The sequence below is a fragment of the Peromyscus leucopus genome, chromosome 20 (genome assembly GCF_004664715.2).
Source record: "Peromyscus leucopus breed LL Stock chromosome 20, UCI_PerLeu_2.1, whole genome shotgun sequence".
Classification (NCBI taxonomy): Eukaryota; Metazoa; Chordata; class Mammalia; order Rodentia; family Cricetidae; genus Peromyscus; species Peromyscus leucopus.
Genome location: NC_051080.1, coordinates 28,906,290 through 28,922,078, shown reverse-complemented (window position 1 = coordinate 28,922,078; position 15,789 = coordinate 28,906,290). Strand labels below are relative to the sequence as shown.

General features: G+C 44.6%; 1 protein-coding gene across 1 annotated transcript in view; it reads left to right on the top strand.

The window, feature by feature from the left end:
- Nucleotides 1–10,745, top strand: part of Col22a1 (collagen type XXII alpha 1 chain) — a 233,247-nt gene extending 222,502 nt beyond the window's left edge. The window contains exons 60-64 of the mRNA XM_037197519.1: nt 1,278–1,457; nt 3,417–3,483; nt 5,302–5,484; nt 7,190–7,267; nt 9,710–10,745. Of these exons, the coding sequence (XP_037053414.1) occupies nt 1,278–1,457; nt 3,417–3,483; nt 5,302–5,484; nt 7,190–7,267; nt 9,710–9,897 (696 nt within the window). The 3' untranslated portion in view covers nt 9,898–10,745. The remainder of the gene's footprint in view (nt 1–1,277; nt 1,458–3,416; nt 3,484–5,301; nt 5,485–7,189; nt 7,268–9,709) is intronic.
- Nucleotides 10,746–15,789: the final 5,044 nt, after the last annotated feature.

The window sequence follows — 15,789 nt, the reverse complement described above, 5'->3', positions numbered from 1 at the left end:
TGTGTGTGTGTGTGTGTGCATGCACATGTGCTGTGGTAATGTAGATTGAATGTAGGGCCTTGTGCATGCTAAGGAAGTACTTTATAACTGAGCTATATCCCTTGACATAGTAGTTTGTGACTTAATAGTCTCACTTAAGTTGTCCAGGCTGGCTTTGAACACACTGCAGGCTGGCTGGTCTTAAGCTGCAATCCTTCTACCTTGGCCTCCTAAGTAGTTATAATGACAGGTCTATGTCACTAAGTCCATTGAAAATTCTTCCTTTTTAAAGATTGTGTAAAATGACAGCTGTGTTTCTATGCTTTTCCTTGTTACACTTGTGTGTGTGTGTATGTGTGTGTGTGTGTGTGTGTATGTGTATGTGTGTATGTGTGTGTTGTATATATATGGTATATGGCATATGTGGTGTGTGGGTGAATGCATCTGTGAATGTGTACATGTGTATGTTCAGGCCAGGGTTGGCATTGGCTGTCTCTCTGAATCACTCTCCATTGTTTGAGATTATAGGTTCTCTCATCGAATCCAGATATTACCAAATTGTTAGGCTAGCTTCCTAGTCAGTTCCAGGGTTCTGCCTGTCTATGGCCCCAGATATAAGTAGTCACACTTGGTTTTTGTGTGGATACTTGAGATCCAAATTCAGATTCTCACACTTGTGAGGCAGACTACAGAGTTGAATTATCTCTTCAGTCCCCTTCCTGTCATCCTTACAATTACCGACTTATGGAGCCTTTCTCAATGTTTTATGCCCACAAAGAAAATTTGTGGATATTTTTATTCTTCTCCAACTTTTGCATACTGTGGACACTGTTCTACAGTTTGAACTTCTCATATAATAATGATACCTGGTGGCCGGTCCACATAGTCCCTGATGCACAGCCCCAGTGCTGACAACTGTAGCGTGTTCTGTGGTATGAGAATGCCAGTATGCCTTGCTGCTCCTATGGTGTCAGCCCGGTTAGTGGCTTATTTGGTGTGGGTGTGAAAATAAAAGTTCTCCTGACTTGCACACATACTGTGTAAGGTAGGATTCTATTTTTGGGCTCCCTTGCCCTGTTTTGTACAATCAGGACTAGGGGTGGGATAATTCTAGGCCCTTCTTATTGGAGTTATCCATGACTCATTTCAGTACTGAGACCCCACCCCCACCCCTGCGAGACCCATCTATCCCTGCCAGGGCCCCAGCAGGAAGATGATGGTGCCATGGGCTGCAGCTTGTGTGTCCAGGCCAGTTTCCAGCCCATACCCATTTGCTGATATTCTTCTCTCCTATTTAGGGAGACCCTGGGACCAAAGGTGACAAAGGATTACCAGGCGGGAAGGGCCAGCCTGGAGACCCTGGAATCCCAGGCCACAAGGGTCATACTGGCCTGATGGGTCCCCAAGGACAACCAGGGGAAAGTGGCCCCCCTGGGCCTCCAGGGCCACCTGGCCAGCCAGGATTTCCAGGACTTCGGGTAAGGATGATGATAACATTTCAGACACAGATTCCATGAGAATGGAGGGAAAGCGGAGTCTGTGACCTTCAGGGTATATGGCATGTGGGTACCAAGTTTCTGGGGACTTGCTATATGGCAGGGGGCAGGGTACTCCCTCTCTCTGAGCCTATCCTATTGAGAAAATGCTCTTTAAATTTGTTAGGATGCAGTGATGTGATTCACGTAACTCAAGGGGTGCTCAGAAAGAGAGTCTCTTCTCTATTGTGTCCTCCACCCCAGGGATGATGAATTGCAAGGCTTCATTCATTTCATAGGCTGTAAATCCCTTTGGTCTTGGTGCCCTGTGCAGAGGTAATTGAGAAGATGGGATCTCAGTGGTCCAACCTGCATTGTAGGTGGTTCACCATCCATTCGTGGCAGGCATTGACTTTCTTCTCTGTGCTTTCCTTGGCACTGAATGTCAGCTGAGAGCCTGGTTACTGTCTTCTCACATAGGTCATTCTAGTGGCAGAACTCTTGTTTTAGCCTCTCTTGGATCACAGACACAGGTTGCCAGCTAGATAACAAGAGCTGAACTCTTGATGGGTTTTTTTGTCCAGTCCCTGTGACTGCCTCTTCTCCTTAGCACCAAACTTAGTCATCTGGAAAATTATATGTTCTCTAAGCACAGATGTGGTCACTCTCTGTCCCTGCCAGCATCGACACTCCATGGTTTCATTTGCTTCTGGTTGTGGTGACTCTTAAGAATCTTACTGCCTATAGCCTACCCTCTTGGATAAATCCGGGGGAAATCAAAAGGCTCAGTTGGCATCCAAACCCCCCATGAAGCCTTGCCAAGCTCTGTGTGTCCTGTGCTGTGTGGGAGCAATGAACCATATGAGGTTTATACATCTGAGGTTTCTGGCCATATAAGAGTAAGAGAGCAAGGGAATGGAATCTATTCCATGCAACTTGTTGAACTGATAGAAGCACAGGGGGGCCCACTCTTGAGGGGAGTGCTACCCTACAGGAGTCACACAGGAAGGGTGGATCCTGATAGGGCATAGACAATCCTTTCTTAGACCCTTCTGAGAACTGTTGTCAGAATGTGAGCATTCAGTCTTTCCTGTAGATAAATTCCTCAGCTTCCATGGATCACTCATTTGTACATGGCCAGTATAGACTTGAACAGGACAGATCTGGCCCTGGGGAGTATAGGGACAAGATACCAATCAGGAGAGTTAAACATGAGCTTGTGTAGCAGGTTGCCTATAAGCTATGTTCTGGAGGTGGGCAAGCTTTTGAGGACATGCTGTCTAGACCCAATGTGGGGCTGGTTTTATGAACATAATGGTTTGTACTAGGAGGAAATAACCTGAAGAATAAATAAAGGTCTTGAGGGAAAGACATTATAGATCTGAGAGCTGAAGGTCTAAGCTGCTTTGCTGATGGTGTGGCATGGTCTGAATGGCAGACAGGAAAGGAATGGGCTGCAGATATGGAATGGGGTAGACAGAGGGTATGATTTGCCCATTTCTGCGCTGCTCACCAGCTTCTTGATTTGGGGGCGGGTGTGACACTGGGGTCTTTGATGAGAGTTACTGGGAAGACAAGTAACTCTGCTTCTCCCCTGTCTTAGTGTTTTATTGCTATGAATAGACACCATGACCAGGGCAACTCTTATAAAGGAAAACATTTAATCTGGGGTGGCGTTATAGTTCAGAGGTTTAATCCATTAACATCATGGCAGGAAACATGGTGGCCCACAGGCAGATATGGTGCTGGAGAGGTAGCTGAGAGTTGTACATCTGGATCATCAGGCAGCAGGTAGGGTAAGTGAGCCACTGGGCCTAGCTTGAGCTTCAGAGACCTCAAAGCCTCTCCACCTCCCCCCAGTGACACATTTCCTCCAACAAGGCCACACCTACTAAAAATAGTGCCATGTCCTATAAGCCTAATGGGGGCCATTTTCATTCAACTACCACACCTCCATCCTAGGGCGAGTCTCCATCCATTGACACCCTGCGGCGCCTCATTCAGGAAGAGCTTGGGAAGCAGCTAGAAGGTAAGTAGCTGGACTTCACTGCAGCTTTCAGGGTAAGATCCCCAGGGAGCAACTGCTGCTTTCATCATTAAGAACCAGGGCAGCACCCTGGGGGCAGGCTAAAGTGGAGCCACAGGCTTTTGAGGTTCCTTGAAGGCCCAGCCTTACTTAAACTGAGGCCTCACGCTCCAGAGCCTCCCTCAAATGGGGCTGTAGCTTCTGCCTTGTCACCTCTAGTGAAAGTGACTCCTAGTGAACGATGACAGCACGTATCACCACCTGCTGTGACTCCCCCTTGCCCCTCGGGAGTCTAGCTGGACATGGATGGGCTATGGATGAGGGAGGTAAGGGAGTCGGCAGGAGGTAGGCTGGAGAGAGTGTAAGCCCCACTGGGCAGGGCAGATCTGAGGAGTGACCCAGAGTTCCAAGTTCTACCTCTTGAGTGTTAGAGCTGTTAGTGATGGAATGGCCTCTGCTCTAGTGCACTGCCAGCCCCTGGTTTTGAATGGATCTGGGAACATCTGCTGGGACGAGTCCCTTTTTCCAAACAGCCTTTGAGGGAGAAACATCGACTTCCACTAAAATTAAGAAAATCAAGACCCTGAAAAGTTCAGCAAATGACCAAGGTCACTGAGGTGGACTCCGTAGAGCCCTGGCGCCTTGTGAAGGTGCAATGGCAGAGGGAGTCAATGAGGCTGTGAGAAGTTCCACCTCTTCCTTACTCTTGCTTATAACATGAATCTTAAAATGTCTTATAATAAAAAATCTGGAGCCAGATATTAGGGTGAATTCTGAAAGATCAGAGAATCAGAACAAGCCACAGCCAACCTCACCTTGCCAACTCCTCAGCTGATCTTGTTTCCTCAAACTGAAAGCCTCTGAGTCCTCACTCAAATGGATCTCAGCTGAAGTGCTGCTCAAAAGCTTCTAGTTCCTGGTCCTCATGCCTTTCTGCTTCCTGCCATCACTTCCCTAGGATTAAAGGCGTGTGTGTGTCCTTCCCAAGCAAAGACTTGAGATCTCAAGTGCTGGGATTAAAGGTGTGCCATCATGCCTGGCTCTGTTCCCAGTGTAGCTTTGAACTCAGAGATCCAGAGGGATCTCTGCCTCTCCAGTGATAGGATTAAGGGTGTGTGCCACCACGCCCGACCTCAATGTCTAATTTGGTGGCTGACTGTGTTCTCTGATCCCTAGATAAGTTTTATTGGAGTACACAAATAAAATATCACCACACTTACCAACCAAAATGCCAGTCCTTATCCTGGTCACTCCACCCACTGGACTGGCATTTGGATCCAGTTCTCTCTGACTATATAAACCTAGGTGGTTCTTGTCAACTGCTAGGTGAGCACTGGATCCCTTGTCAATCAGGAAAATGAGCCCATCTATTTGGAGCTCTAGGTTTTAAATTAATTCTGTATTGCTTGTATCACAGATGTATAAGCATCATTATTAACAGCTCATTCATCCCTTCAGTTGTAGATGAGGGACCTGATATCCAAAAGATAAAAGTCAATAAATAGTTTTGTGTAAGCCACTTAAACATCCCAGGCCTCAGTTTCTCCAACCGGCAGTCTCCGTGACTGTTATTACTGCTGCTGTCATCACAAACACCAATAATGCGGCTGTCTCCAGAGCCAATGCTACTGTATTGTTAATACTGCTGTTAATTATCACTATTACTGCGGATGCTGCAGTGGTCCCACAGAAGTGTGTGTACAGGAGCTGTCCCTTGTCCTGTTGGTTTTGTTGCTCATTTCTAGCTTGTAGTGAGCTGCCACTCTGTCCCTCATCCTCGATCCATTCTTCATAAACATCTCTGATTTTCCTATTCCATAGCTAAACTTGCCTACCTCGTGGCCCAGATGCCTCCCGCACACATGAAGTCCTCCCAAGGCAGACCTGGGCCCCCAGGACCCCCTGGAAAAGATGGGCTTCCGGGCAGGACAGGCCCCATAGGTGAGCCAGGCCGGCCTGGCCAAGGGGGTCTGGAAGGACCCTCTGGACCTATGGGCCCCAAAGGTGAGTGGACAGCATTTCAGAAACAGGACTGAGTGGGGTCTGGGTATGGGGTGCATCCCCGGCAGAGCCTGCATTATTTATCTTGTTTTCCTTCCCGTCAGCTCAGCAACACTGAATTTTGGCATCGTGTAATTTTTTTTCATACATTCAAGATTTTCATACTTGACAGTTTTGAGAAATTATGCCAGGAAGATTGAACCTGTTTTCTCTTACTTTCTCTCCATCTCCCTTGCTCAAGTTACAGGGGTGGTGCAAATATTTTCTTCTTCCCCCACCCAGTGGGAACTGTGACTGAGTGATATGACATTTAATCTCCAGGCAATGGATATTAAATGTCAGCTTTAAAATCCAACCAAATGACTTTGAGCTACAGCTAAAATGGGCACTAACTGTCTGGCTGTCTGGCTAACCTATCTGAACAATGGAGCTCTGGATAATAGGAGGCTCTCTCTCAAGTGGGGGAGGCCGTCCCAAGTTGCCCAGTGGCAAGAAGGTCAGAATGCTTTCCTTGCAGGTGAGCAGATCTGAAGAGCAGGGAGGAAGGACTAGGCTCCAAACTTCCCAGCCTGGGGTTCACTCCCTTCTGGTGGATGGAGTTACGGGTTCATTTTGGTGACCTTAGGCTAGGGAAATGGATGAACCTACCATCTTCTCTTTTGATCGCTCATATCCTTATGATTATTTAGCCATCCATCCCCTGTGGTATTTCTTCCATTTAAAGGGTTTTTGTTAAATTTGTGTGCTCTTGACTATTGCATAAAATAACTGTCTATAGGAAGCATAATTTATAGACTACATTGGTTTGTGGCAGAATATTGACAAATGTAACAGTTAAAACAGTGGAAACGAGGAGCTGGAGAGATGACTCAGTGGTTAAGAGCTTTTGCTGCTCTTGGAGAGGACATAGGTTCAGTTCCCAATACCAACATAGCTGCTCACAACTGAAGTTCTGGGGTATCCAGTGCTGTACTCTGCCCTTCTCGGGTACTAGGCACACATGTGGTACATGTTGACTTCATGTGTTTATCAACCCAGTTCCTTCTTCATGAAGGTTTGGATGAAAAGCTTTGAGTACACTGACAAGGACACCAATGATGAGGGCACACATGCAGACTGATGTGTGTGTGAGTGAGGACACCAATGATGAGGGCACACATGCAGACTGATGTGTGTGTGAGTGAGTGAGGACACCAATGATGAGGGCACACATAAAAACTGATATGTGTGTGAGTGAGCTGTGGGTATGTGAAGTTAGTTGCTTGTGGTTTAGTGTAGGTATAGATCTGTGTACTTTGTATTTACTTCTGGTTGTGCGAATGTGTAAATATGTATGTAGCTGGATAGATAGGTGCTTGAGTGAATGTGTATGTATAGAGAAGTGTATCTGAGGATGTGTTCAGGAGAAAGTATCTGCTTCCTTTAGTGTTTGCATGTACATATTTTGAGTCTGAAAAATATGCCTCTCTCTCTCTCTCTCTCTCTCTCTCTCTCTCTGTGTGTGTGTGTGTGTGTGTGTGTGTGTGTGTGTGTGTGTGTGTGTGTACATGAGAGCTGGGGTATTTTACAGGAGTAGATGTGAACAAGCTGGTGTGAGCGGAACGCTTCTATGATACTGGGGTGCATCTGTGCCCTGTGAGTTGGACCTTGCTGTCTCTACTCTCATCATGAGTCTGCACCACTCAAGGTGTATATATCTTCCCATCAGGTGAAAGAGGAGTCAAAGGTGACCCTGGCACACCTGGAGTTGGCCTCCGAGGAGAGATGGGTCCCCCTGGAATACCAGGTATGAAGGTTCAGTGCCTCAGGCTGGGTGAACATCAACCATAGAGGCAGGGGGCACATAGCGGTACCCCTGCTTGTGGGAAGAGAAGGAGCTGGGCCACTCTAAGGAGAAACAGGAGCACTCATTGTTTAATGAAATATTTTGCAAGTCCTCAAGGTATACCTCTTAAATCAAAAGTCTCAATCACTTATTTACTGTTTCAAAATAGCCAGAAGAACGGATATTGGTGTTTCCAACATAAAAATATGATGAATATTTGGGATGGTATAGAAGCTAATTATGTGTGGATTTGTTTGGTTTGGATTTGTTCATTACATATTGTACCCATGTCCTGAAAAGAAAACACACTGCTCTTGTGGAGGAACTGGGTTTGATTCCCAGCACCCACGGGGCAGCTCACAATATCTGTAACTTCACTTCTAGGGGATTTACTGCCCCTTCCTGGTATCCACCGGGATGGAAGCACTTGGTACACAATACATACATGCAAGAAAAACAGAATGTACATAAAATATAAATAAATATCCATCAAAAAGCAAATCATGCCCCAGAAACATACAGAATTATTATGTTGCAATTAGAAATAATAAATGACCAAATATGAGAAATGGTCTGAGGGGAGAGAGGGATCAGCATATGCTAAATAAGCCTAGGCATGTTGGAGATACATCTCTTTTTAGGACTTTCCTTCTACACTTCAACTCACCTGAAGTGGTAAGACTCCCCACCGGCAAGGTGACATTCATCTTCTTAAACCCCACACCCATTCATGCCCCATTAGCCTTTCTCAGAAATATGGCCAGGAAACCTTAACCAAAGGTTCAGCCAAAGGTGAGCCTCCTGAGGCTCAGGGTTTGTGGGGGTTTGGGATTTTCATTTCTGAAACCTGGAAATAATGGGGAAAATGGCAACTGGTCAACCACCATGCCTTGATGTCTGTACTGGGAGAGCTCCTGAGGGCAGCAGCTGTCACCCTGGAAAGGAGGTGTGAGTGTAGAAGACCCTCAACTCTAGCTTGTCAAATTCTATCTCACAAGCAGTCATGTGCATGCGTGTGTATGTTTTTAAGTGTGTGTGTGTGTGTGTGTGTGTGTGTGTGTGTGTGTGTGTGTGTGTGTGTATTTGGGAGGCAGTGCTAGAAATTGAACCTAGGCCTCATGCATGTTCTACCATCGAACCCTACCCCTACCCCAGACTTGAGGATTCTACTTTTTAAATTTAACTCTTAACTTTTATGCTTACTCTGAATCATTTATGAACATTTGACCTATTTTTAATTTAACTTTAGTTTTATTCTTCTATGATTTTCCAAATTTGCTACAGTTGGACACCTGCTCTGATTTTTATTAGAGATGATGGTTTGACATAAATATTGTTTATATCTTGCTGAGTTTCAAATGGGATGAAATAGAAATACTATTCTGAAATAGGAGAACTTGTAGGAAAGGGAACAGAAGGGGCTGTGTGTAGACTATCGGGTAGGTTACACCAGTGTGAGGTTGAATCAGGGACCATCCTCAGGGCATCCCAGTGGAAGGCATGATTAGCACTGCTGAAGCAAGGACTTCTCACAAGCAGGGCTGTGCATTAAATAACTCTTGCCAGACCATCAGCAGAGTTCCTGAATTCTAAAGACACTCACAAAGGAAAGGTTTGCGTCTTGTTTACTTTATTAAAAAAATACTTTGACAGAGTGCTAAGAAGTGAAGGAAAATGTGACATACCCAGGTTGGCCACCACATCTAGCACCAAACTTCCCAGATGTTGAGGCAAAAGAGGGAGTTTAGTACATATGATACCATAGCATTTGGTAAGTGCAGGCATAGAAGTTTATTTATAGGTAATATTCTCTCAGTCTAAAGAGAGTTTTTGGACTCTATAATGACCAGTTATGTATATCCCGGATGCTATATTTTTCACGTGGTATAATAAAATAATGTAATTCAAGTATGTGGTTCAAGCTTAGCATGTAGATAAAACTGAGAAAAGATAATAGATCTCAGACAATTTGAGTGTTGAATTATACAGGGTCATCAGGTGTCCCTGTAAGGACAGGTACACTGGGCTGAGGCTCACTATTTTGGTATCCCACTCAGAATTCAGATATGTCATATAAGAGCAGAGGGCCCTGCTTTCTCATTTGACTGGAGTGGAAAGCTTGCACACCAACAGATTGCACTTTCCTTTGTCTGTTTCTCCTCCATGGTGTCTGGATTCCTTTCCCAGCTCAGACAGTGAAGATGCCCTTCTGCTGTTCTACTTGATGCTCACGTGGGCCATTCTCTCTCTCAGTCTTCAGCATCAGGCAGAGGCTAATCTCTCTGAGTACATGTTGAATCCTATTTCATATCATGTAGTCACAAAGATTACAGGGATCTTTCACTCCTGGATATAATCCTTCTGAATGTGAATGCCTTCTGTTTCTTTTGCTTCTTGGTCTAGGTCAACCTGGGGAACCCGGCTATGCTAAAGATGGACTCCCAGGAAGCCCTGGCCCTCAAGGAGAGACAGGACCAGCTGGACATCCTGGTCCCCCAGGCCCTCCCGGCCCTCCTGGCCAGTGTGACCCCTCCCAGTGTGCATACTTCGCCAGTCTTGCTGCCCGGCCAAGTAATGTGAAGGGCCCATAGAAGATTCTAGAACATCACTACTATGGATTTCTGAAACTTGAACTCAGAGCTCAGTGGGAAGCCAGAAGCCTTGAAACATTTCAGATCCTTTTTTTCTCTCCTCCCCCTTTCTCCCACCTTTTCATCCTGTTTCCCTCCCTCATACTCTTGCCTCCTTGCCTGCCTACCTTCAGTTCTCTCTTCTCTTCCTCAGAGACCTCACAGTTATTAAAACCAACAGATGCTGTCAGCCAGATTATTATTAATATTGTTATTATTTGTTATTTCAAATGTTAATGGGTCTGGGGGAGCATGCTCATGGACAGGAAGTGTTTTCCTGGCTCAGCTCCCCTGTCAGCAGTAGCAGAAGTGTGGCAGCCAATTCTGAGGAACCCTCGGTGCTATGCAGCCCTGCCCACACACTTGCTGAATTTACCTCCTTCCTGGAAAGGAAACTTTAAGGGATTGGAGCCCAGGAGCTTCTTTTCTCAGTGTGCCTAGAGATGGCCCAGGGAAAAAGTAAGTTTGGAATTCCCACCTCCCAGGAGAGACTTGAAGCAGAAAGAGGAAGAATTTGCAGCCTGGAAGAATGCATTGACCTCTGGACACAAGGTGCACATCTGGAGTTCAGAACTACCCTCGGGGGGTGACATCCTTGGTGCTTCAAGCTACCGGAACCAAAAGGAGTCACACAGGGGGTTGGCAGTCGCTTGTGTCTGGGCCCTCACTGGACAAGGTGCTGCTGAAGAAGAGGTCTGGGGTATGAATTTGCTTCTGAGACATGGTCTGGACCCCATTAATTTCCTCATGCTGGTTTCAGTTGTGTGAATTGCAAAATAAAGGTTTCCAGTGGCCACTTGCCTATCTTACTTGGGGTGTTTTTTTATTGCATACCTGGGGATCTGTATCAGTCACACGTGTGTGTGTGTGTGTGTGTGTGTGTGTGTGTGTGTGTGTGATATACACACCATGAACAGTCACTCACTAAATGTGTTTCTGTCTCAGTTGCTCTCCAGCATTTATTTCCCTTCTCTAGCATCTTCTGAACTTCTTGAGCACTAGGTGAGTCTTCTTGGAACGGCAGTACCTTGTCTACCTGTTTCCTCCAGATATTGGGACAAACAAGTGTGGCATGGAGTAGCCGGGGGTACTTCATCCCCATGCCATTTTTGGATGCATCCTTCTGTTTTGCATATGGAAAGAAGCCCCTTTCCTATACTCAGAACCACTGTGGGCAGGGTTTGTTGCAAACTGGAAAGTTGACTTCAGTAGGATGTTTTCTGCATCCTCACCAGCAGCCTGAAAGAATTGTTCTTCCTGCCTGTATTCTCCACTTCACTGAGGACATTGCTGGATTGTCTGATGAAGCTGTCTATTCATATGTTGCCTTAGTTAGGGTTTCAATTGCTGTGATAAAACACCATGACCAAAGACAAGTTGTGGAGGAAAGGGTTTAATTCAGCTTTCAACTCTCAGTTCACACTCCATCAGTGGGGGAACTCAAGGTAAGAACCTAGAGTCAGGAACCTAAGTAGAAGCCATGAATGAATGCTGCTTACTGGCTTTCTCTCCATAACTTTCATCAAGGACCATCTTCCTTGAGAAAAAACAAACCCAAGGGAGCTGAGCTCACCCACATCAATCATTAATCAAGAAAGTGCACTATAGACTTGGCTACAGGCCAGTCTTATGGGAGAATGTTCTCAGTTGAGTCCCTTTTCTCAAATGATTTTTAGCTTATGTCAAGTTGATATAAAATTAACCAACACACATGTCCACACGTCCAAGTGGCCACACTTAGACAACATTGGTCTGCCGCACCACTCCATTGCATCCTTGACTTAGACACTTCTGATTGATTTAGGAACCAGAAGTGTAAGTATCCAAAGAATGCTGATGATTGCTTAGGTAGAGAAGAAGTATTACTGTAGTAATTTTAAGATAAAATCTGAGACTGTTCCTCCTGTTAGGCAAATTGATGTTGATGCAGAAGGTGGATTTTTGGTAGATTTGAGGGGTAGCATACATCAGTGCAGGAGAGTGTTCCTCTGGAGCCTCTTTCACATCTACAGCTCAGTTTTCTTCAACAACATATGAGATGCCAAAGTAATGTAATATTTTTGTTTGAAGAAATCTCAAGGTCTTAAAACTCTTCTTCAGTGAGAGCATGACGTGCAGCAAGAGGTGCATTTAAACTCTCTCTGTCTCTGTCTCTGTCTCTCTCTCTCTCTCTCTCTCTCTCTCTCTCTCTCTCTCTGTGTGTGTGCATACCAAGAATTTTGGGATAAAATATTTACCCTGACAAAGCAAGAAGCCCTCTAACATTTATTTTTATTTTATTTTTTGTTACTATTTTAAATGGAATATGTTTATAGAAAATTCAAAGCCATCAAAAAAGATTAAGGGTAAAGTAGTAAAATTTCCTATGTATGCCCTGTCCCCATGCACACATAACATCCCCCTATCAAAACTCCACTGTAGAGTACACATTTGCTACAGTTACTACAACTTGGTCCTACAATACATGGACCCACCATTATAGTTTCACATAGAGAAGTTCCATTGTCCCCAAAACCTGTTGTACTCTGTCAGATCATTCATTTCTCCCCCATGACCCCCAATAAATGAGGATCTCTATGCTCTTCCTGTACTTTTGCTTTTTCCAGAATCCCATAGTTAGGGTCATATAGATTGGAGCCTTTTCAAACTCGCTTCTTTCACTTAGCAATGTGCATTTAATATTCTTCTGTCTTTTTGTGGCTGGATGGCTCATTCCTTTTTTATTCTGAATAATATTCCATTGTTTAGACATACCATAGCTTTTGCATCACCTCATCCACTGACTACCATCTTGGTTGATTCCTAGTTATAATAATTGTGAATAAAACTCCTGTAAGCATCCATTCATTAAATGTGAAGGAGAGTTCTTGTTCACATTCTGTGAGGTCAGCGTTTTTGCATCTTGGCTCTTCTCTTGTATGGAAGTACTACTTGTTTTGCTTAGCAGTTCTATGATGACAAAGAGAAGCAAGCATCATTTCTCATGTGTATGTCTTCTTTGGTAAGATGTCTGTTGAGAGATTTTTGTTGTATATTTTTAAAATCTGTTTTTAATATTGGGTTTTATTGTATATAGTAGCTCATAGCTATTTCTCAGAAACCTGACCATCCTTGGGCCCTGGATTGCTGCAGAATCAGGTGTCCTTGTTTTGTCCCAAAGGAATCATGGTTGAGAAAACAACACCAAATATGTCACACTAGAAGTAGAAAGGGTGGTCCTTCATCATGAAACAGGTTTGTCTGTTTTTTGAAGTTGAAAATGACTCATTCTAGAACATACACAAGTCAAGTACCCAGCTGCCAGGAAAAAGTTTCCCTCTCCCCAGTCAGTGATACAAGCTGCAGGAGCATCTGCATCCCCTGATGCCCAAGGCTGGGGGCTCTGGGGCTCTCTGCTATCATTTTCTAAAAAGCACCTAAGCACTCCTGATTGTATGCAGAGGGCTTGGCAAATGAGCTTCTCAGATATGCCACACAGGTAAAGGAAATGTCTAATTCAGTGTGGCGTACTTCTGGCTGCTCTATCATGTGGCTGGAAGTGCTGCTTCAGGATTATTATTGCATCCTTGCTTTCTCTCTTACCCATTGTGAAGATCCATCTCTGGGTGGTCCTATCACTAGTATCCTTAGAAGCAATGTATGCCATAATGTATAAAGTTATAGATAGTAAGCTAGTGAAGCTATTTAAAGCCTCAGACCCAGCTGAGATGTGTGATGTGAGGGCTACGATTGTCCTCAAGACATTGGTAGCCTGAAAAGGTGCAGGGAAACCAAGTGTTGCCTCACCAACCACATCAAGACCTGTTCTCTGTTGCTACATATGGACATATTCAGGTGTTTATTGAGAGCCGCTGGTAGTGAAAGTCCATGAGAGTATACAGCAGTGACAACTAGTGTTCAGAAGGTCAACCTATCAGAACTAAGGGTTCTGATAGAGAGGACCATCACATAAGGTGTTATGGAATTACTGACTTTTGAATGAACTGGCTGTTTCTTGTTGTAAACTTCTTGTGCAATAACAGATATGAGTCTCCCCACTTACCATGCATCTCCATGTTACGTGTATATGTAATCTCACAATTGCATCTCAATCTTGGGCACAACTTTCCCTATACACTTGAGGTAATTGGACAACTGTCTCCAGCTGTGTTTATTTTTCATTAACATATATCTGGCTAGGGCCATTCTCCTGACAAAAGTATTTCAGCAAAGATACATTTTTCCAAGGACAAAACTGCACATAGATAAACATTAGCTCATCTCACTCACAGATAGAGAAAAGAACCACTAACAATTAAATCCTCAACCCCTTACCTTCACCCCGAGTTATTTTCACAGGACCCTAACTTAGGAGATTTACTGCTCACATTCCTGGGATGAAGTTTTAGCCATTTGCTAGATACTGAGTTAAGGTAGTTACTTCCCACTGACCCAAGGAGATTGCCTCTAGGCCAGGCAGGCAATAGGTGCCAAGCTTCTTTCTTGTGCAAATTAAGTTTTTATTCCTCCTCAGCCAGGTGCTATTCCTAGATTTTCTCCTTGGCAATTACTCTGAGTGAAAGTGCTTTTACTAACCAAATACTACATGCTCTGACATAGGTTGCTTAGCCACCTAACATATGTCCCCCTCCCTATCAGAAAGCAGCTGCAGCTGGGATGAGTGGGAAAAGCAGTGCCAAAGACAGTTTACTTTCTTGTGACTTACTGACCCTAACATTCTATCTAGCCATTTCTAGATTATAGTTTAGCACATAAATTCCCTAATTGATCTTAGCCTTTAGTTGCCCCTGCCAGAGAACTCCCCTTTAGTCATTCCCCTTTTGAGTTGTAATTGGAAGCTGACAATTAATTGCTTTATGAGTGGGTCCTTATCACCTCTCTCTGAGACCTTGAAAACTTCAAGCCCCACATTGCTTTACAAAAGAATTACTGTGTGGGCATATATACTGGTTCTTTGTGAGCACTGGGAGAAGAGGATTGATGGAGAGGAGAACAGGATTGATGGAGAAGAACAAAAATGAGGACGGAGATGGAAAGAACTAGGTAGAATGATGAGAGAAGGGACTAAGAGCAGGAGGGACTAAGAGCAGGAGGGACTGAGGAGCTAAGTAAGAGAGCAGAAAAGAAACTGTGCAGATAGAATCACCATGGAAGAATAAAGTGAATGGACTAAAGAACTCAGTGTGCTTAAATTCATTGAATATCCCTCAGATTAGAATCCTCAGCTGGTTGGTAGACTCCTCCGCGGACCCTGGGAGCAAACAATATAGGCTGGACCTGTTATTGTTTGCGTTAGATGTTCTCAGTAGCTAATTGGGTCACTGTCTTCAAATCTCATAGCCCTGATGTTTGGGAAAGAGATATTGACAAGGAAGATGAACGTTTCTGAGGGATATGCTGGGAAAGAAAGCCTCACCTGGACAACTTGACCTTTGACAAGTCAGTATCTTTTGCTTAATGGACAAGCTGTTGTCATGGAGATATCTCTCAATTTGGCTGGCCTGCTCTCACCTTGGCTTCCTTCTGTAATGCTGTCTGTAGTCACACAAGAATAGAGATGCTGGCAGGAAGGTCTGTGCTGGTTGCCACGGCAGAGCCTCTGCTCTGAAGGTGCCAGTGGGTGGGATGCAGCAGCCCTGAACGTCCTTTAAGCCCTACAAACCCAGCCCCCGGTGCTGAGATACTAAAGAGAACAAGTCACAGGCCAATTCTGAAGGAGCTCAAAGTCTGGTGAGATTAGTGCCTTGGTAACTTCAAAAGAAAATGTTCCTAAGCAACACACAGTGGGACAGACATACAGACAGAATCTCACAATTCAATTAACTGCACGAATGATAAGATCTACAAATATTA